Source organism: Apium graveolens, chromosome 9 (genome assembly GCF_009905375.1).
Source record: "Apium graveolens cultivar Ventura chromosome 9, ASM990537v1, whole genome shotgun sequence".
Lineage (NCBI taxonomy): Eukaryota > Viridiplantae > Streptophyta > Magnoliopsida > Apiales > Apiaceae > Apium > Apium graveolens.
In genome coordinates this window covers 248,000,394-248,020,536 of record NC_133655.1, presented here as the reverse complement: position 1 = coordinate 248,020,536, position 20,143 = coordinate 248,000,394, and the positions used below count along the sequence as shown (strand labels likewise).

The 20,143-nt window shown below is 32.0% G+C and overlaps 3 protein-coding genes across 3 annotated transcripts; 1 reads left to right on the top strand and 2 right to left on the bottom strand.

Annotated features, from left to right (window-relative positions):
* Positions 1 to 1,630: 1,630 nt before the first annotated feature.
* On the top strand, positions 1,631 to 2,167 carry LOC141686124 (auxin-induced protein X10A-like). Its single transcript, XM_074491180.1, has one exon. It carries the CDS (start codon positions 1,631 to 1,633, stop codon positions 2,165 to 2,167), a length of 537 nt encoding a protein of 178 aa, XP_074347281.1.
* Positions 2,168 to 2,685: 518 nt separating this feature from the next.
* On the bottom strand, positions 2,686 to 4,611 carry LOC141682467 (omega-hydroxypalmitate O-feruloyl transferase-like). Its single transcript, XM_074487164.1, has 3 exons — positions 4,420 to 4,611; positions 3,877 to 4,343; positions 2,686 to 3,703 (listed from the first exon to the last, which is right to left on the bottom strand). The coding sequence occupies exons 2-3, from the start codon at positions 4,315 to 4,317 to the stop codon at positions 2,846 to 2,848; spliced, it is 1,299 nt and encodes a 432-aa protein (XP_074343265.1). The 5' UTR covers positions 4,318 to 4,343; positions 4,420 to 4,611; the 3' UTR covers positions 2,686 to 2,845.
* Positions 4,612 to 5,782: 1,171 nt separating this feature from the next.
* Positions 5,783 to 13,294, bottom strand: LOC141682466 (DEK domain-containing chromatin-associated protein 1-like). The gene is made up of 11 exons (XM_074487163.1): positions 12,606 to 13,294; positions 12,479 to 12,512; positions 11,578 to 11,657; positions 11,340 to 11,399; positions 11,047 to 11,157; positions 10,874 to 10,954; positions 10,608 to 10,688; positions 7,518 to 8,061; positions 6,625 to 6,722; positions 6,482 to 6,512; positions 5,783 to 6,402 (listed from the first exon to the last, which is right to left on the bottom strand). Exons 1-11 carry the CDS (start codon positions 13,020 to 13,022, stop codon positions 6,251 to 6,253), a joined length of 1,689 nt encoding a protein of 562 aa, XP_074343264.1. The 5' UTR covers positions 13,023 to 13,294; the 3' UTR covers positions 5,783 to 6,250.
* Positions 13,295 to 20,143: the final 6,849 nt, after the last annotated feature.

Here is a 20,143-nt window from a genome sequence, read left to right as displayed (position 1 = left end):
TGTTTTTTTTCCTTACTAAAACACAATTAGAGCAGATCCTATCTGTAATATCCCGTAATTTTTTAGAATTCGATTAATAAAAGAATAATAAAATAAAAAAGATTAAAATTAGATAAGGACTAGGATTTAAAATTGGGTTAGAATATTGGGCCTAAAATTTGGATCAGATTATAATATGGATAACTTGTAAGTTAAGAAATAGGGTTTTGTATCGTTATAAATACACTCTATTCGTCTTCCCCGCCTTAATTAATAAAATTCGTAAGCTCTTCTCAGCAAAAATCAGCAGTCTTGTAAAATTCGTAGAAAATTCATAGTAAGTCAGAATTCAGTGATTCTGGACTTTTCGGAGAGATCTTTTCGTTATCTTCAACTTTCGTGTTTCGTGTTTTTCAAGATAACGTCGTTTAGAGGGTCAAAAAAACTATATTCAGATCTGGTCAGACTTTGGGGTAAGTATTTTTTTTGACTTGCTTTTATATTCGGAAAAGTTTTGATACTCTGATTTTCGAATTTCGTATAAGATAAAAGAATTTTGTTTCGAACTGTATAAGAAATAAGATACGAGAATCTTTTGAAATCCAGTCTCTACGTTTTCGAACCCGTTCGTAATTTACGCTATAGTTCCGGAACTAGCCTTAGATACCCTTAGTAGGCGCACGAGTGTGCAACTTTAGATACCTATTAAGGGCGCGTAATTATTGAACTTTAGATGCCGGCCACTGGCACAGTGTGGTATATAAGAATAAGAATAAGAATAAGAATTAGATGCCGGCTACTGGCAAAATGTGGCCGTAGATCAAGACTGTGGTATTTATAAGAATTATCGTTTCGTTATGTTTTACTCTGTTCTGATCTGTTATAAAAATCTGATCTCTTCTTTTTTAAAATATAAAACTTTGGGTTGGATTTATTTTAGAAATTGTTTTTACAAAATTATTATCGTTTTGAGAAAATTTGTTTTATTAAAAACACCCATTGTTTTCTGGTTAAATAGTTAGTCAATTTGTACTTGCTGGGCTTTGTAGCTCACTCCTTTTATATTTCAGGTTTCGTATAAGATTCGAGTTGGAAATCATTGGAGTTCGAGGACTTAGGAGTGGAGTATATTAAATTTTGGGCTTCCGTTAGCTGCGCTTTTGTAGTAGACACATTTATAATAGATTTTCGTATTAGTAAATTGTATTTTATTTTAGTTTTGATTTAGAATTAATAGTCCGGAAGTGCGGTTCGTTGCACTATATGTGACTATAATGAAACCAAGAAGCATGCACGAATGCTTTAATATAATTATAAAATTATTAACTATCAAATCTTCAACCCAATCTTTCCCAAATAATTGAAGTGGAACAAATGTGATAAGCGGTAACATTAACGACTTGTCATTGTAATTTACAACATAGCCCCCCTCAGGGTTATATAAGCCAGTCAATTGGCCAAAGAAGCTCTTAAATTCAGACCTCGTCTTCTATACACTACATGGTTTATATATGTTTTCTAAATTCTTTCGTTAACTGCTTGTTTCATCTCGAAACTCGGGGTTTTCACGATTAATTTAGAGTAACGTCTGCGTACATTTCAAGAATACGAGAATCCATGCTACGATTATATTTATAGCAAAAACGTATTCATGGACCTGGACAGTGTTAATGTTAACGGTAGCAACCGAAAGAAAAATCTCATTACCAAAACATGGGAGCGTTGTCGATCCTTCCCCGGAAGCCGTGGAAAATCATTGGCGACGCTTACTAGCCTTCCGGTATCAACAAAAGAGAGGAGCAAACCAAAGCTCAAAGTTGCTCCAGCTGGTTGTTTTTGGGTGTACGTAGGAGCAGAGAAACAAAGATTTGTGATGAAGACTAGGTACGCGAATCATCCATTATTTAAAATGTTGCTCGAAGATGCAGAAATGGAATACGGTTTCATCAGCGACGGTCCTATTTTGCTTCCTTGTGAGGTTAACCTTTTCTACAAAGTGTTAGCGGAGATGGATAACAAAGAAAGTACTAATGACACTCATTTGTGGAGGTCTAAATCATGTGGTTTTCTACAGGAGTCATTGGGTTCTTTTAGTCCGACTACGACTCGTCGTAAAAGAGAAGGTCTGGGTAAAGGTTTTGGTTCGTATGGCCTGCTCACTACTTCTAGGTTGATCAAAATGAATTAGCTTAAACTCTGATGGCAGCTGTGCTGTGTTCAATATGCACTTCATTGTATTGCGCATTGTGTTATCTATGAACTATCAATAATTATACACTTCCTTGTTCCATATACCCACCTTCAAAAGTCAGCAATATTAAAAGTTCAAACCGCACCCACCACACGATTTATCAAAAGTTCAAAACGCAACCGAACTAAAAAAATTAAAATCCGCGTTTTACATGTGAGGCGGTGCGGGCGGTTTTTCTGTTTGTTAGTTTGATGATCACCCTACCGTGTGCCTGTTCCGTTATTTATTATAATTAGTCGGCTCGTACATCTCGTTAATAAAAAAAGAGTCATGAGAGAAATAATTAAATAATAACAATATCCCTAAAAGAAGAAGAATATTGCCTATATACTCCTATTAAACAATAATTTTAAATTATAAAAATTAATTGTAACTTTGCAATATATTAATCTGGTTGTATGTGCCATACATATTACAATATTTTCAAAGTACAATGAGCGCAGGCACGGCAATCATAATATGAAAATCATATATTATGATCAATTTCTTTAAAATTACATAGCAGAAAACGTCTTCATCGTCCATGAAACAAATTGTAGGAAAAAAATATATAGTACATATTACATAATATAATAATACTGCAGCAAGTATCTTCCAACATATTAACATTAAAATTTAAATGTTCATTGATTCTTCAAATCTCTTCATTGCAGAAGCAGGCAAACCAAGAAGCACATTGATGCTTTTACGTTCTTTCCCGTGTGACAAAAACAAGGTCACTTCTTTTTCTGGCAATGCAACAGGCCCTGATAGAACAGGCTCGCCCCATCCGAAATCAGTGGTGTGGAAAGATAGCCTAGACCAAGTAGTAATCAAAAAAGTTGCATCCAGAGAAGGCCTTGCTCTAGTAACTTCAAAATAGTCTATAGCTGATTTCATGTAACCGTCTGTCACCAAATTAACTGCTTCCTGAACTAAATTAACTGAGAACGACAATGGCTTCTCCACGAGCTCCCCTGAACTACAAATGGAGTTTGTTAACACAATACCGTTGCCAAAATAACCTACTGGCAAGGGTGGATTAAATCTGGACCTTCCATCGACAGCAAAGAGGAGCTTTGTTTGTTGATCAGAGTTCAATTTTAAGGCCTGGGTTCTAGCTCTCCAGACAAATGCTGAAAGGGCTTCAAATGTAGTGCATCTTTTAATTGTTCCGTCTTCTAGTGCTTTCCTTTTCAAATATTCAAGCATCTCAGGACTAAAACAGAAAGACCTGTATAGCATTTCTTCTTTGTAGAGCTCAGCAGTGTTTGAAATGTCATCAATTTGTGCAAATTCATGATGAGGAAATTCAATTGTTGGTATGTCTCTAGCTTTGAGTATGCTTCTGTCAAGAAATGGATGCACTATCAGGGGTAAGCCTCTTGCAATTTCACCCCACGAATTCATAAAGTCCATTGCACCAAGCCCATCAAACATGCAATGGTTCATGCATAATCCAAGAACAAATCCTCCGCATTTAAATTTTGTCACCTGTAAAATTGAATTTGTATACTGCTTAGCATTGATACGCTTCAGCGTATATTATAACTCTCTCCCTCTGTTTCAGGTCATTACTTTCAACACTGGGTATGAGACAACTAACGGTGTTTGATCATAAATATGGAATAGATTACAAAAATAAAAAGTAGAAAAAAGTAACTTACCTGGACTACAAGAGGAGGAATCTCTAGTATGTTTTTAGCCCCGGGAACATCATAAACTAACTTTCCAAGAGTGACAGGATCCGGCTTTGTATTGTCACCAATCTCTTCCAAAGTACAATTAGCCTCTGCTTCAACGAAAACAGCACCTTCTCCACTGCAATATATTATCAGCTTGCCCTCCGGGCTTATTGTTAACCGCCCAGCAAGCGGATAATAATGAACAAGAACCTTTGCTAAGGCATCCTTAATCACGTCTACAGCACTCTCATTTCCTTTCTCCTCGGACTTGAAGCAGTAAATTGTACGAACAATTACCGCAATGTTCTGATCAAGATTAGACAAAAAATATAGACCCTTTTCAATGTCATCTGCAGGAGGAACTAGCGTTGGCTCGCCTTGCTTGACCACTAGCTCAAACAGATCAATACCAGCGTTTCCCATGACAAAAACCTCCTGACTTTGAAAACCTGAGTTAAGATAAACAAAATATCATAAATGCTAGATAGTGTAAGATGATGCATGAGAACAAAAATGTTAACAAACCTGTAATAAGCACTAGAGGATACAGCTGATGCTTAGAGTGTAGTAAATAAGGTAAACAAGATTAATATATTCATGCAAGAGTTTGCGCAGTTTATATAGGGAATAAGGAGGCACGGATTAGAAGATATTGAAGTTTGGAAGTGTTGGTTGACGAAGATTATAATCATGAAAGGGACAAGGGATGCTACATATTTGGATCTTGGCCATTTGAACTATTTTTTTTCTGGGAGAATCTGTTAATGTCACATAATAATAGTGGTAGGCTACTAGTTACAAACCAAACATAATTAGTCAGAAGATGGCTTGTGATGTGTTTGGTAAGGTTGGCATCCAAATTTGGTTAATCAACCAAACTGCTAGTACACATTATTCAAACAAACACCATGATGCCTGATTTTCACCTTGATTGATAAAGCAAAAGAGCCGTGCATGCAATTAGCTATTAAACAAAAAAAGTCATACATACAGCATTATATGGTGGCCAGCAGCCCAGCATCACTGTATAGTTGTATTTGAACACAGAACACAGCTATAAGTTACCCAGGTTAAGCTACACACATGCCCAAGAAGATGGACAAAATCATTAGTTACTCGATTATACGTAGATAAACAAATAATATATTTTTTCTTGCAGCTCTGACCTGCCTATATTTACCGTTAGTAAACTTCTCAGCTTACAGGTATTGCGGGATGGAAAAGAAAATCTACTGATATAAGCAGCATTCTTTAATTATTGTTGCATATGACCTTGCTGAAACACTGCAATTCAGCTGAAACCAAGCATGGTAATCTTGGTTGACAGGTATTACTGGATGGAAAAATATTCCGGGTAAGAGGTACAGTAATTAGGCATATGAAGTTGCGGAAACATTGCAATTCAGTTGAAACAAGGCATGGTGTCGCGGAGTTGCATTAATATACTGAAAGAAACAGTTGAAGACACTGCATCAGCACCAAGGAACTTGTTGTACAGACCGAAAAGTGCCATTACCGGAAAAAAGAACTATAGTGTTAAAACAGTTCAGGCTCCTGCATCTAAAAGAAGTAAAGAACTGACCATATCAATGTCATCAGATTATACTACTAAAAAACAAACAAAACTTTAAATGTGTATATTGTTCACGGGTAGATCATGGGCACATGAATACTACTATATGCCAACTCAAAGTGGCACCAGCCCTAACCAGACTAAAACCACCAGTAAATCCAGACAGATTTCCACACTGAACACACACCTGTAAGCAGCTAAGCAAGGAGCATAGCTGAAGCGTGACATTCAATCTGCAAACTCAACCTGCACACGTACTTCTGATTTCTGATACAGGAGTCCTTGTCAGATACATGAATTTGCAAATTAAGGGGAGAAAGGAGATATAGAAGTGTGCCTTTCAATGTAATTTATTAAATCTGATACAAATTCTGGCTTCCAAAAACAAAATCACAGGGTTAAACAAGTGACACTTGTTCTACTTCTTAATCCCAACTTCATTCAGTATAGCTCCAACAGAATTCTACATGGATGCCAAATTTATGAAAATATCAGCTAAACAGAATTAAGTACAGCTACCAAAAGGGAGGGCGAGCTATTAAGACAGACAAAAGAACAACTTAACATCTACAATAAGGTACCTACGGAAACTAATATCTATTGATACAAACAGACCTACTCTGGGGTCTTCATCTAAAAGGGAAGATGAAATTGAAAGTCCAACACATCATTCACGCTAACAAAAACCCCTGTACAGTTAGGACCTGCCCTATTGACTCATTACACAATCTTATTTGCGGCACGTGCACAAGTTTTACGTTGAACTCTATGCCACCCTGTCACCTAAGCATTGTTATCATCTCCATCCCCTTCGACTTCTTCTCCGCTATCTTCCTCCCCGTCATCATCCTCATCAGTCATGTTGTTTATAACATCAGTAATAATTGACTTTACCTCGACTTTTCTGTGCATAAGATCTATATCGAAGTGGGCACCTAATAGAATCAAAAAATTTGAGTTAGATGGTAAAAATGAAAGCACAAATGAAGCATTTGCATAACAACTATAGCTTACCGAGCTGTTTAAGTATATCAGATAAAGTTGCCTGCATGAGCACAAACGGGAGTGATGTAATTGTTAGTTAAAATCCATGAGACCTTGTACAATTTTTCTTTTACAGAAAAACAATAAAAAGGACTGAAAACAAGAGGACATACAGTATTGAAATCAACTTTTTTCAGAATTTCTGCTACAACTGCATGCATCTCTTCTTTGCTGGGCTCAGGCTTAGCCTTTTTGCTAGACGTTCCATTTCCTATGGCCATCAAAATTGACAAAAATATTAACGCATACAAGAAATATTGCAGACCCAAGCAACTGATAAACAGAAAATTCTCTTAAAAATATAAACTGCAAAACCCAAAGTTCGTAAGATAAAAAAAATCCACTGCCATGTCTTTTACATCTAGTAAATAACTGGGAGTTATCAATACACTTTTCGCCTTACGAGAAACTCGGAATGTGCTAATTACATGGTGCAGTAAGTGATATCATACAGTAGGATGTTAAAAGAATGTGCAAGAATGCCTCTTTTTTGCTAATTATGTAAGAACGCCCGAGTCCCGCTAGTAAAGAGACACTATTTTCGGAACAAACATAACCTCTTTTGTAGTATATTAAATTTATATAGATACACCTTTTTTTGAAAAGTCGAAATGCACTAATTAATTATCATCTCCATCGCCAAATAAGCTTGTATTTTTTCCCCTTTTTGCCAACTTAAAATTAAACTAAGAGGATGATCCGGCAAACCTTGATTGCAGAATTGGTCATCAAGAGAACAAGAACATTTTCTTAATAATCTAACGTGAGAATTGGTATTAATGCATCACAACCTCTATACTGAAAAATGATCGAGAAAATAGTGATGTCAATAATCTTGTGAGTCTACAAAATTTCAACTCTCAAACCTGGTAGTTCTTCACTGTTCCATGAAGAGAACAATTGATATGGAGATACCATCTAGAGAAGTATTTAACTTGTTTAATCAAAAACTAAGACAAAACATATTGACTAGCAAGGTCGAAGGACATATCCATATATAACATACCTTGATCTTTTGCAAGTGCCTTTGCAGAAGACTTTCTTTTGCTAGAGGTCTTCTCTTTTGCAGATAAAGTTTGGTCCTTCTCATGTTCCTTTTCAAACTTTTGTTTCTTAGCAGAAGGCACCTTGGATTTACGAGATGAACCAGAAGCTGCATCGGTATCAGTCTTCTCAGCTTTTTCTTTGGCAGATGACATGGTTGATTTCTTAGTCGACTTTGGAGTTGCTTTGGATGACTTTGTAGGGGTGGTTTTATTAACAGATTTGGATTTGTCCACAGTTTTGCCCCCAGAATCAGTCTTACTAGCTGTTTTCATAGAACTCTTTTTACTTGTCGATTGCGTTTTTGGTTTAGTTTGCTTGTTCTCTTCCTCTTCTTCTGACTTACTCTCATTCTCTTCCTTTGAAACTGTATCACTGTTACTGTCCTTATCAACATCCTGAGAAGCATCTTTGCTTTCCGAGTGTTCAACTTCATCATTATCATCTTCAGCATTCTTGGAAGGGCGCTTCCTCTTCTTCTCAGATTCAGACTTCAGCTTTTGTTTCTGTCAAACAATGTGGAGAATATTTCAGTTACTAGGTTCATGAATATACAAAAAACAACATACGAATGTATGATCAACAGAAAGGATTCGCACATCTAGTTGAATCTGAATGTCTAGCTATACACACAGTAAGGCAGTCACACACGAGCTCCCTTTAAAATTCCCAATTCTTATTTGTTTCTAAAATTAAAATTAAGATGTTACAACATAAAACAAAAAATGATCATTTGGGAACACGTATAACAGACATGACTAAAATATAATCCCTCTGTCCCACCAACTGTTAACATTTGGGTGGGGCATGGAGATTAAGAAAGATAAAGAATAGAGAAGAAAAAGTGGGTAAGTTAGTGGCACCAGCTAAAATTAGTGAAGAAAAATATGATATATTAAGAAATGTTAACAATTGGACAGGAGTACAGGACATCCCACAACGGAAAGTGTTAACAATTTGTTGAAACGAAAGGACAACAATTTTGAAATAGTAACTTCTAGTTGTAAACAAAAAGCAGGACTGTGTTACTACACAAAAAATATTTGAATTCTAACCACTTCACTGTAACTAATTCTTAGCATCTTAGACCTAAAGAATGGGGTCAATGAAACAGACTGTTACCGGGACTTGGACAAGGGTGTCTGGGCGTGGATCCCAACGTCCGATTCATAGTTCTAGAAAGAAAAAAAAACTTGGGAATGCATCCAAAATTTGGAACTCCGCATGTAAAATTTATATAATTGTTGAATTTTAGTACTGGATTAAAAAAAAATATTTCCTACCATAAAATCAGATGGACGTAATTACATACAAGTACTTATGTAATAAATCAAATGATAATTCAGAAACAAGTTATCTAGAAGCCTTCGATTAAATTTCCGACACAATAACAAAAGGGTAAAATGAAAAATCTGACTCAAATCCACCAATTCCGTGTCGTGTTTAATACTAGTATGATGGCAAATCCGAACAAACGGAAAAACAAAGGACATGGGATGTGGAGCGAGAACTTAAAAATATTAATTTGCATTTATTTCATGACTTTATTTAGGATTTAGATTTTAATAATTATAAAGTTTAACTATATACAATAAATATATTATTAGGAATAACTTAGATTACAGTAAAATAATGAAAATGATTTATTTCCTTTCTAACTAGTTTCCTTTAATAGTAGGTTTTCACTTGTTCAGAAAGTACTGGGTTTTACTCCATCATATAAGGTGATGCAATATTTTATTTTATAATTAGAAGACTTAAACGAATACCAAATTGAGATTAGTCTCTCTCTTGGTATGGGTTGCGTTGTTGTGATCCATAAAACTCTTTCTCTTCTGCGGTTGACAAATTTTAAGGGCAGTGGTTTTTTGCGGTTGCATTATTTTTGCCGGGTATTCCACATAATTCTATGACATTACTAGATTTAATTGTTTGTCCTAAATATCTTATGCATATTGCAGCTATGAGGTAATTGCTGATAACTAAAGTAAGATTAGTAACAACTTTGGAAGCAGGGGTGCGGGGATACGAGAATTCGGACAAATTAAAAATATGGGAATTCGGGTGGGGGAGGGGATTCGGCAACTATTAAAATAAAATTTTAGAGTATATTTTAAATATATAATTTGTTACAAAAATCAAGAAATGGCATTCAAATGAAACAAAATAGTCACATATTTAAGTCTTGACAAATAAAACACATAGTAATAATTTCACACCACATTAAAACTAATTATTGAAAAATCAAAAAAAAACCAACAGAAAAGTCAAACACGTGGGATGGGCCTCATATAATACATGAAAACTGGGCCTCGTATAATACATATAAATTATACATATTATACAGTATAATACGTAGAACACGACACCAGTCAATTCACCGATATATACATACAAGACCTACCTATTCACACACCAGTAAAGAAAGAGATGAAAAAAGAAACAACAAATAGATACATGGTTCAATAAATCATTGCTAATCAAAGATATATATACATATATATACGGAAGACGAAGGCAGCGATGTTAATGGAACCCCTCCCCTCGATGTCGATGTGTCTTCTGTATTGTAATAAGGGTTCAAACTGATTTGGGGGTCTAATTCTTGTTTTTGTTTAAAAGAAAAATTACAAAAGATATCCCTCCAATATCCACCATGAATCTCCGCTGTCTAATACTGAAATATGCCGGGTGGGGCACCAGGCCGCACCTAGTGCGCGATGACAGCACCTTGGAGCCGCACCTGTGCTACCCAGGTAACGACAAACATTGCACTGAAAAGTTTATCCTAGAGGGAAAAAACAAGATATTTGACATCATAACTTCATAGCCTCAATCTATGTGCCTGCCTTAGTTGCGGCTAAATCAGAACTACTAAAGGTGGTCACAACTAGCAGAAATTCTTAAATAAATATTGAATTTGGTACACGGCTTGAAATTTTGTAATACAAACAAGGCAGATGAGCTCTTGTTTAAAACTTTGGAATTAGCAAGAAAAGCTTCATATACCTTGTTTAATAATGTAAATAGAAGCCAAAAACATAAAACACACCTTGGATGATGCCCCTGAAGCTTCATCCACAGAACTCGGCGACTTACTGGATTTAGCCTTCCTCCTCACCCTTTTACTTTTCTGATTCAACGATAAGCAAGAACAATTAATAATAAACAATGAGAAACAGGCTTGTAATTAGCTTGCATGTTCTGTAATTTTAGTATAGAAAATAGAACAACGTCATAGGGATAATGTTTGCCTCTGTGTGTGTGCGCGTGTGACAGAGAGGGAGAGATAGAGGGGGGGGAGAGAGAGAGAGAGACCACTTCTTTATCAGCAAGCAATTCTTCAGTTGTAACATGTGGAGACTCCAGAAACTCCAATAGTTTTGCGGAAGCATCTTCCTGAAAACCACGGTTAGCAACTTGTCAGAATTGAGAATGCTGCACAGTTAAAGTGAAATTAGTTTCTGAACACCCAGTTTGTCTAGTCTCACTTTCTTTATAGAGCCTTTGTTAAAGGGTATATTAAGGATCTCACAAAAAAAGAGCACTTTTTCTTTCACACACTTATCGATCTTCTCCTTAATTTTGGTCCTCTGCCTTTCCTGATAAAGGTAGGAAAAAAATAATCAAACAAGCAGTAGTACACAATCATAACTGAAAAGTAAAATTCCCTGAGCCTGGCCATAAAAAATATTGAGTGTTTGCCTACTCCACTAGTCCATCTACGAAGATCAGGCAAAAATAAAGGCTTAGCAATTCAAGATATAAGATCTTTGGCTCTTACCTCATTCTCAGCCCACACAAAGCCTGAAAACAACCCAATGTTCTTTTTTAATGTGTGCACCTGCAATATAATGTTGTGATGAATACCTAGCTAACTTATAATAGATCGACTAAATCTTAAAGTAATTTGATTAACGAGAACAAACACATTTACAAGGTTATTTAGAGAAATATTAATAATTAGCATAACTATTAGAATGATTTTTTTTCAATAATAACAGAACTGCATAAAATACTACCTTCGCCTTCTTCCCAAAAAGGATATTATGAAGAAGCTGCAGGTTATCATCAGGTTTTACCTTTGACAACTTGAAGGCCACTGAAAAAAAATTAACATCAAACTGAAAGAAACCCAAATCTTCTAAGACAGTGTCAAAGAATGCAATATCTTTATAGATGGCTAAAATCATCAGAATAAATATTCATGCAGCAATAGTTTGGACAACTGTCTTGTAAAAGTAAAATATAGTAAATAATTTATTCAATAAATTATATTGGCGCTGAGAAAACCCCTATAGAATAGCCTGATACGTGATCTTCACATCAATTATGTTCTATAAACCATATACAGAACTCGAGAACAATCTGTGAATAAGTTGAAACCTAAGAACTATGACATGAAGCCACACATAAAAACTGTGATATAGATACACGCTGAAAAAAAAAACTTTAGTAGCATATATGAAATGATGTGCCCATAAAACTCAATAAAGCCTGTTTGGGTAATTAACGCAGAAGTTCAAATTTAATCTGATTGGCAGTTTATCAAATCAAGAATTACTGCTTAAAATTGACTGGTAGGTAATTGAATTTTGGGATGTTGAACATATATATACATATTTTACATTCTAAATTCTAATATATCTCTAATGACAACTAACAACTTTAATATTACGCTCGCCACTTTATCAACTAAATCATAATAAATAACACGCGGGAAAAAATCTACTTATAAGTGATCATATTATTAACTAAATTAATTAACAATAAAAAACATGCGGGGAAAGAATCTGCTTACAAGTGATCATAACTTTAAGTAGCAGTAAATTTACGAAGGTAAACCAAAAGCTGGGTAATTTCATAAATGCAGGGATAAAATTACAAGTATCAGTAATTATTAACATAAAAATAAAAGCATACCATTCGGAATGTCCTTAAGCATGGTCCCTTTTCCCTACATTACCCAAAGACAAAGATCAACTTATAATCAAATGTAATTAAAAACAAATAAAAAAACTGCAACAATCTCGAGAAATTTGTAAATTACCTTCTCGACCGAAAAGGGCTTTGTAGCAGAACCTCTAGGTGAAGAAACTACAGTAAATCTCTCGACTGTCTTTCTTTCCCTAGAAGGCCTTTCAATTGTCGCCTCTCTCATTTCGCCTTTCGGGTTTTTCGACACCGGTGTCTTCACTCCACTTCCCTTCTTACTTCCCTTCTCCTCCTCTTCCTCCTTTTCCTCTTCTTCTTCTTCAGCCTTCTCGCTCTCCTTTTCCTCATTTTCGACACTTTCTTTCGCCTTTTCGGTATCGTTTTCCTTCTCTTCTTCCTCCTTATCTTCCATTACAGAATCCTCTTGATTAGGGTTTGGTTCAGGTTCTTTTTCAGCTTCAATTTCGGGATAATCGACTTGCATATCAGCTACTTTCTTGTCTTCTTCTCCAGATCCGTCCTCTGACGCCATGAAAACACGAATTCAATTGACAATTGAGTGAGATTTGAAGTGATTGAGAAAACCCCAAATTGGGAAATTGAGAAACCCTAGAATTTGGGGGAGATGTGAGTTTTGGGGCGTGAGGTGAGTGCTAGAAGGAGCGATTAGTAACAAGAGTAGAGATTTGTGTGTAGATATGTATGAATGTATTTGCTGGTAGTTAAGGGTATATGTAAGAGAGAGAGAGAGAGTTTGACCCCAGCCGATTCCAAATTGGGGAATTCGTTTTTAGTGGGAGTGAGGGCGGGTGGTTTTATTTGGGCTCTTTCAAATATTTCTTCACTTTAAACTTTAAAAGTGTGTAGAGAATAATAGAAAACCAAAATTAAATGGTGTAAATTTTTAATAAAATTTGCAAGTAAAATATTTATTTTGAAACTATAGCATAAATATGTATATTTATAAGAGAATTTACCAAAAATACTAATTTTCTAAATTTTTTTACGATTTTACTATCTTCTGATTTTTTTTGCAAAAATACGAAATAAACCAAAATCAACCAGATATGCAAATAGTTGAATAAAGTTTTTTTGGTTGATTTGAAGTTGCAAATAGTTGCAGAAACTCGTCAAAGGTTGCATGCAGTTGATTCCAGTTGCCAAAAAATCGTATTTTTGCAAATTAAAAAGTATTTTTGAAATTTTTTTAAAAATAATTACAGTATTTTTGCAAAGATATTTTTAGACTTGGGTATTTTTCAAAAAAACCCTTTATAATATACCAAAGAATTACAGTTATTTGATATCGTGAAATGCAAATGTATATTTATCTATCTATACTGTTATATTAAAAACGGAACAATAAAGTTGAAAGTTTGATTGTTGGTCTTTAGTTACCTTTATTTTGGCAACTTTATATTTTATATAAAAAAATTTCTTAAATATAATTATATAAATATAATATATACTCATCTCTTCTATATATAATAGGAGAACAAGGAAATAAAATTCATGAGATTAAAAAGTTCCATTGAAAAGACTAAACTACCCATGTTTTTAATATTTATATAAAACATGTATTTTGAGGGAATCGAACTTGATATTTCATTCACCTATACAACCTCATAGTCATGTGCTTTTTATCATACACATAATATGTAAGTGTGCTAAATAAATATTTTATTTAACTTTAAAGATAGTTACTTGAATTCCGCAAAAAAAAATAGTTACTTGAATATTTGTACAGTTAATTTTAAAGAATTAAATTTCAGATATAAAGTTAGGCATAATATATAAATAGATTATTATCTTATTTATTAATCATTTTTTAATTTGAAAATATATCTCATATATTTTTAACATATTTTTTATTATAAAAAATAATTAAGATGTACATATATAATTTTTTAAGGAAATATCGAAAATAGAATCACTTGTATATAAATAATCTATATTGGTATTAAATATTTAGATAAGTTCGAATTATAATGAGTCAATTCTTTTTAGTTGATTTCGAATTTGAAATCAGAACTTGACCATTATTCAAAAAATACTCAAATAAACATCGTCACATTCCACGTTTAATAAATTTAAAATAAAAGACTGACGAGAATATCTTACCAATAATGTGAATTTTTTTAATATCTTATGTTAATATAAATTAATATGTTTGAGATCTTTATAGGATCAAGTCGATTAATTATTTGTATTAAAATTATTAACTTCACTGAAAGCGCATTATTATTTTTGGGACTTGACCCGATTTTAAAAATATTCTAAATTTGATACGAGATCTCACAAGATTTGTTAAAACTACGATGATATATTAAATCGATTAATTTTTCATTTTTTACTTTAAAAAGCTGGCTTTTTAAAAAGAATTTTTTTAGATAAACAATATTCATTGATCAAGATAATATTGTACAAATATTTTGAATTATCTTAATTTTTTGAATTATTCAAATAAAAGTTATATATATACTATATTGTAGCATTTGATTTAGTACATTCTATATTATTTAAAGAAAATATATATATTATTTAATAATTTGAAGGATTAATCCAGGTCAACTAATATTTATAAAACTTTATCGAATTGAAAAATATTTAATTTTAGAAAAATAGTATACAATGTTATCAAATTATTATATGAAGAAATAATAGAGTCGTAATGAATTAAATTTAAAAGCGGTTTAAATAATGATATAATTACAATTTTTCCTTCGAATTATTGAAAAAAAATCATGAATGTCAATGATAAATCTTTACAATATATAATTTATTTTTATTTTACAACCATGATTGATACCCGGTTGCGTAAAAAATAGATATGAATTATTTGTTAGTGATAATGTGAATACCATATATAAATTATCGCAATTTATTTATTACATAATTTTAATTTTTGAATAATTATAAATGCATGTTATTTAAGTAATCAATTGACTCATTAGATGATAATAATGATTATATATGTACATAAATCAAATATTTAGCATATAAATAATTGAAATCATCGTAATTTACTAAGAAATGTAAAATACGATAAGTTAGATGCTGACACACACATACAACTTAATCTTACTTTTTAACAATAGTGTAAATAAAAAATTAACATTTTTTCATATATACATACGTTGAATTTTGAAAAACTAACATTTTTAGTTAAAATTAACTTTTATATTAACATTAGTGTAAATTTTATATTATTGTATATTATAATTGCAAGTCATTATGACTTCAGTTATGCATCTTTTATCTTTTTAAATTGTGTAAGTTAATTGTAAGTTACTAGTGAACTCAGTAATAATATAGACCAGTACATATAGTTTATTTAAATAAAATTTATTTTTTTTGATCAACGCTGTATTCAACATATATGTTCATTTTTAGTTTTTTTCTTTGTAAACATACTAACGAGATTCTAAGATTAAGTTTAATAGTTTCATTTCAAACATGCACTAACTACCCTGTTTATATTGATTCATTAAATAAAATTATACAACACAAACAAGGACATATATATATATAGGTCTTTCTTGAAAAGAGAACCCTCATATAGAGAACCATAGATAACCTTTGTTTCTATTATAGAATTTCATCAAAATCATTGCGAATGTAGAATAATAATTATATTTAAATATAATAAAATGTTTAATAATTAAAATTTGAAAAAAAAATAATTGATTTTAAATTTGATTATATTGTGGTATAATTTTGGATAAATGTGATTTTACTGTGATTTAACTACAAAACCATTTTAAACTTTTTCATTAAATTTCAATGATTTTTTTAAATAAAAATATTGTGTAACTTGGTTTTTAATTTTATAATTAAAATTTGTAACTATATATGATGAAAAATGAAATAAGTTATATATTTACATTTTTTTAATGATGGTACTCTACGGATTTCTATCTGATGGAGCCCTCCATGGATTGCCACCCATATATATATATATATATATATATATATTGCTTAATGAGCTATATTAGAAATGTTGTGTAATTTTATGAACATAATACACATTGATAAACAATCAACTTGTATTTGATATACGTGAGATATTGTACAACATTTACAAATAAGAAAACAACTAAAAATATTATAATTGCATGGTATATAAAAAAAATTTAGAAAACGACCCGTGCCTCGCACGGGTTATTATGCAAGTTCAATCGAGAGCCCTCAGATCAAATTGATGAAAATCGTAAAATATAATCTTAAAAATTATTATTCAAGGGGTCTAAGATTCGAATCCCACCAGAAATATTTTAAAATTCTAACTTTCTATATATTATAATGATAAAAACAACTGTGCATATATAAATATAAATATAATTAAATATGTATAATGGCTTTTATCCGGAACAAAATAATATATATTATTGACCCGGGTCAAAAAAATTATGTTATTGTGCATGTGTAAAACAAAATAATTAAATATATATAATGGTCTCTTGCTTGAAAAGACGGTTTAAATAAAATAATTAAATATGTATAATGGTATTTTGCTAGAAAAAAATATATACTAATCACCTGGGTCAAAATAATTATGGTATTGAACAGATCTAAAACAAGATTAAAATGAGAATAATTGGTTGGCAGGTATGACAACCCGGGATAAAATAAAATAATATACATTATTCATACGGGTTTAAATAACATTATACTATTGATCCATGTTAAAATTAAAAATAAAAAAAAAACTAAATATTGTTAGTTGATTTGTTATATTAGCCTAAAACACAATATTAAATATTACGGGTATGGTTTAAAATAATATATAGTACTCATATGGGCTAAAACTAAATACAACTAATTCGTATTCCTCCGGGATAAAACTAAATACAACTAATTTATTGGTTGATATAATGACATCGAGTTAAAACAAATAATACATATTACCCATCTAGGCTAAAACTAAATAATATTCGACCAGAACAAAAATATAATTAAAAAAACTAAATATAATTACTTGAATTTGGTTGATACAAAGGTCTTATATAATGAAAGGTAATCTTATATGTCTACAATATCAATATAATTTATTATGCAAAATATGCTTGTACATATAAAACTAAGTCATCTTGACAACCTAATGGTAAGTTGTTTGAAATCTAATTGTATTTTGTAATTGTATTTCTTGAGTCTGTAAAAATGTTAAGTAGATTAGACTGGAGATTTTTCTATGAACAACCATCAAACTAAAGAATAAAATCTGGAAGAAGATCAATCATGATCATGCTTAAAAGAAAAGTATAGAAGTTTGGAGTTGAGTAATATTGTTCTAGAAAAATGTTCTAAGTCAGATATCGACAAGTCACAAATCAAGGAATATTGGAAAGTATGTCGAGAAGTCTAAAATAACTTGTACAGAAGTCCCAGGAGATATCGACAAATCAATCTGCATGTAGAGAACCGATATATCGACAAGTCAAAAGGTCCATGTAGAGAACTGGAGAAATCGACAAGTCAATTCTTCATGTAGAGATCTAAAAATATCGACAAGCCAAATCCTCATGTAGAGTGAAAGGATATTTTTGATATGTTATTTATTTTGGTATTTGTACGATTAAACATAAAATTTAATTACACGTAGATCCTCTGCATTAGAACCTGAATTTAATTGATCCAAATCAAAGTCAAATGGTCAAACTAGCAAAATTATTTTTAAATATATTTATATTACATATATAAATATAAAAGAGATATTCCAAGTATTCTGAATCATCAAAATTTATCTCTTATGAAATATATCTCTAAAGCAATATGATCAAAGAAGAAATATCAAGACATGATATTTTTGAGATCTTTGTCACAAACATCAATAAAGCGACAAGCTAGAAAAAGGAATATTACGGAAATATTCTTTAAAGGTCTCGTGCTATATCAAAATTATTTCACTCTTCGCTCGAAATACATTATCACTTCAATAAAAAGAGTTTTATTCAAAGTTTATTAATATGCATGGTTGGAATATTAATATCCAGTTTCGGGACCCATTCCATGTATACCTATAATAATTTTCTCCCATTTTGTAAAATCGGTATTTTTCGGAGAAAATTATTCAAAAATACTCAAAAATATTTTCTACCATCCAAATATATTTTATATATTATTAAATATATATTTAGTATTTATTCAATTAAAAACTTTGGTCAAAAGATCCATATATTTAATTTCAAGACCAATGATATTTTTACTTGGAAAAAAAGACTGGCATAATAATTTTAGATAAAATACTTCCACATGCTAAAATGACTTGAAATTTGGTATGGATCATTTAAATGGTAATTTCTAAGTATGGTAAAAATTTCTTAATATTTCAAGAATTTTTGTCCGGGCACAAAAATCGAGGCAGTTGGTCCCATAGTTGACCACATTTGACCCAGTTACCATTGACCAAGGTTGACCAAAATTTGCAGGACATCATTTTATAATATTTAGATATTTATCATATTTTTATGATATTTATTTAGGAGTTTTTGAGGTGGTCATAATTATTGGTGCTTAATGTTTAATTAATTGATTAAACAATGATTAAAAGAAAAAGAAAAATATATATTATTACATTTATTTTGAGGTGGTAACCCTTGTGTTACGCACCAAGACAAATACTTTTAAGGGTGTAAAGGCTTCTCCGCCTACTAAAAGAGCGAGTTTATTATAAGGGAAAATCCCAAGTCCGGGAGAGGAGCTCGGGGACTAGACGTAGGGCTGAGCGAATCTATTAGAGGTTGCGCCATCGCAAACCAGGATAAAATCACCATGTGGTATTTTATTTCTTGTACTTTATTTTTCTGCACATATAAACTGCATAACTACTCGGTAAAATTTTAAAAAGGGATAAATTATTTTAAACGCCATAATAATTTCTAAATTGGTAATTAAGTTATTCAACCCATCTTCTAGCTTCATATAGCCCTCTTACGGGACCTTACAATTGGTAAGAGTAGTATTTTTTAACGTTTTTGTTAAGTGATTTGCAGATTTACAGGCACAACAAAAAGTGATCTAGAATGACGTATATTAATCCCGTTGGTTGTGGTGAAGGTCTATCAAGCTCACGACCTCCTCTATTTGATGGCACCAACTTTGCAACATGGAAAACGAGGCTGCGCATTTATGCTAGATCTCAAGGAGTCAAAGTTTGGATGACTATCAAAGACGGTGTTCGCGTTCCTACCAAAATTGTCGATGACATCATCATCGAAAAGAAGGTTAGTGAATACAATTTAGAGGAAGAAGTCACAATGAATATAGCCATCAAGGCGGAAATGGTTCTCACAAGTGCACTTGCAGAAAAAAGAATATAAAAGAGTAAATAATTACAAGTCGGCACAAGAAATTAGTCTGTGTTTATACAGTACACATTTACAAGATAACTTCTAATTGATATAGAATACAATTCTGTCTCCTAAAATATATCAATCAGATATCTTTTACAAGTCTTCCAGTCTTCTATCTCTTTCCATGCATATCTTCTTTTGTTTTAGTCTCAATCTTCTCCTGTAAATCAGCTTCATTCCTTATCTGAAAGTCTTCCCGCACTTAAGTTCTGATATGACCTTAAGTTCTGACTTCCAGTAAGTCCTGATTTCGGTAAGTCCTGATATGTCATGTTTGTTAAGATCTGAAAACTAAACATGA

Excerpts from the sequence above, each read along its gene's own strand:
- LOC141686124 (XM_074491180.1), top strand. The coding sequence starts at position 1,631 with ATGGACCTGGACAGTGTTAATGTTAACGGTAGCAACCGAAAGAAAAAT.
- LOC141682467 (XM_074487164.1), bottom strand. The coding sequence starts at position 4,317 with ATGGGAAACGCTGGTATTGATCTGTTTGAGCTAGTGGTCAAGCAAGGC. Across the intron at positions 3,704-3,876 it reads TTCCTCCTCTTGTAGTCCAG|GTGACAAAATTTAAATGCGG; the intron begins GTAAGTTACTTT and ends TCAATTTTACAG.
- LOC141682466 (XM_074487163.1), bottom strand. The coding sequence starts at position 13,022 with ATGGCGTCAGAGGACGGATCTGGAGAAGAAGACAAGAAAGTAGCTGAT. Across the intron at positions 11,658-12,478 it reads GCTTAAGGACATTCCGAATG|TGGCCTTCAAGTTGTCAAAG; the intron begins GTATGCTTTTAT and ends ATTTTTTTTCAG. Across the intron at positions 10,689-10,873 it reads TGCTTGCTGATAAAGAAGTG|AAAAGTAAAAGGGTGAGGAG; the intron begins GTCTCTCTCTCT and ends TCGTTGAATCAG.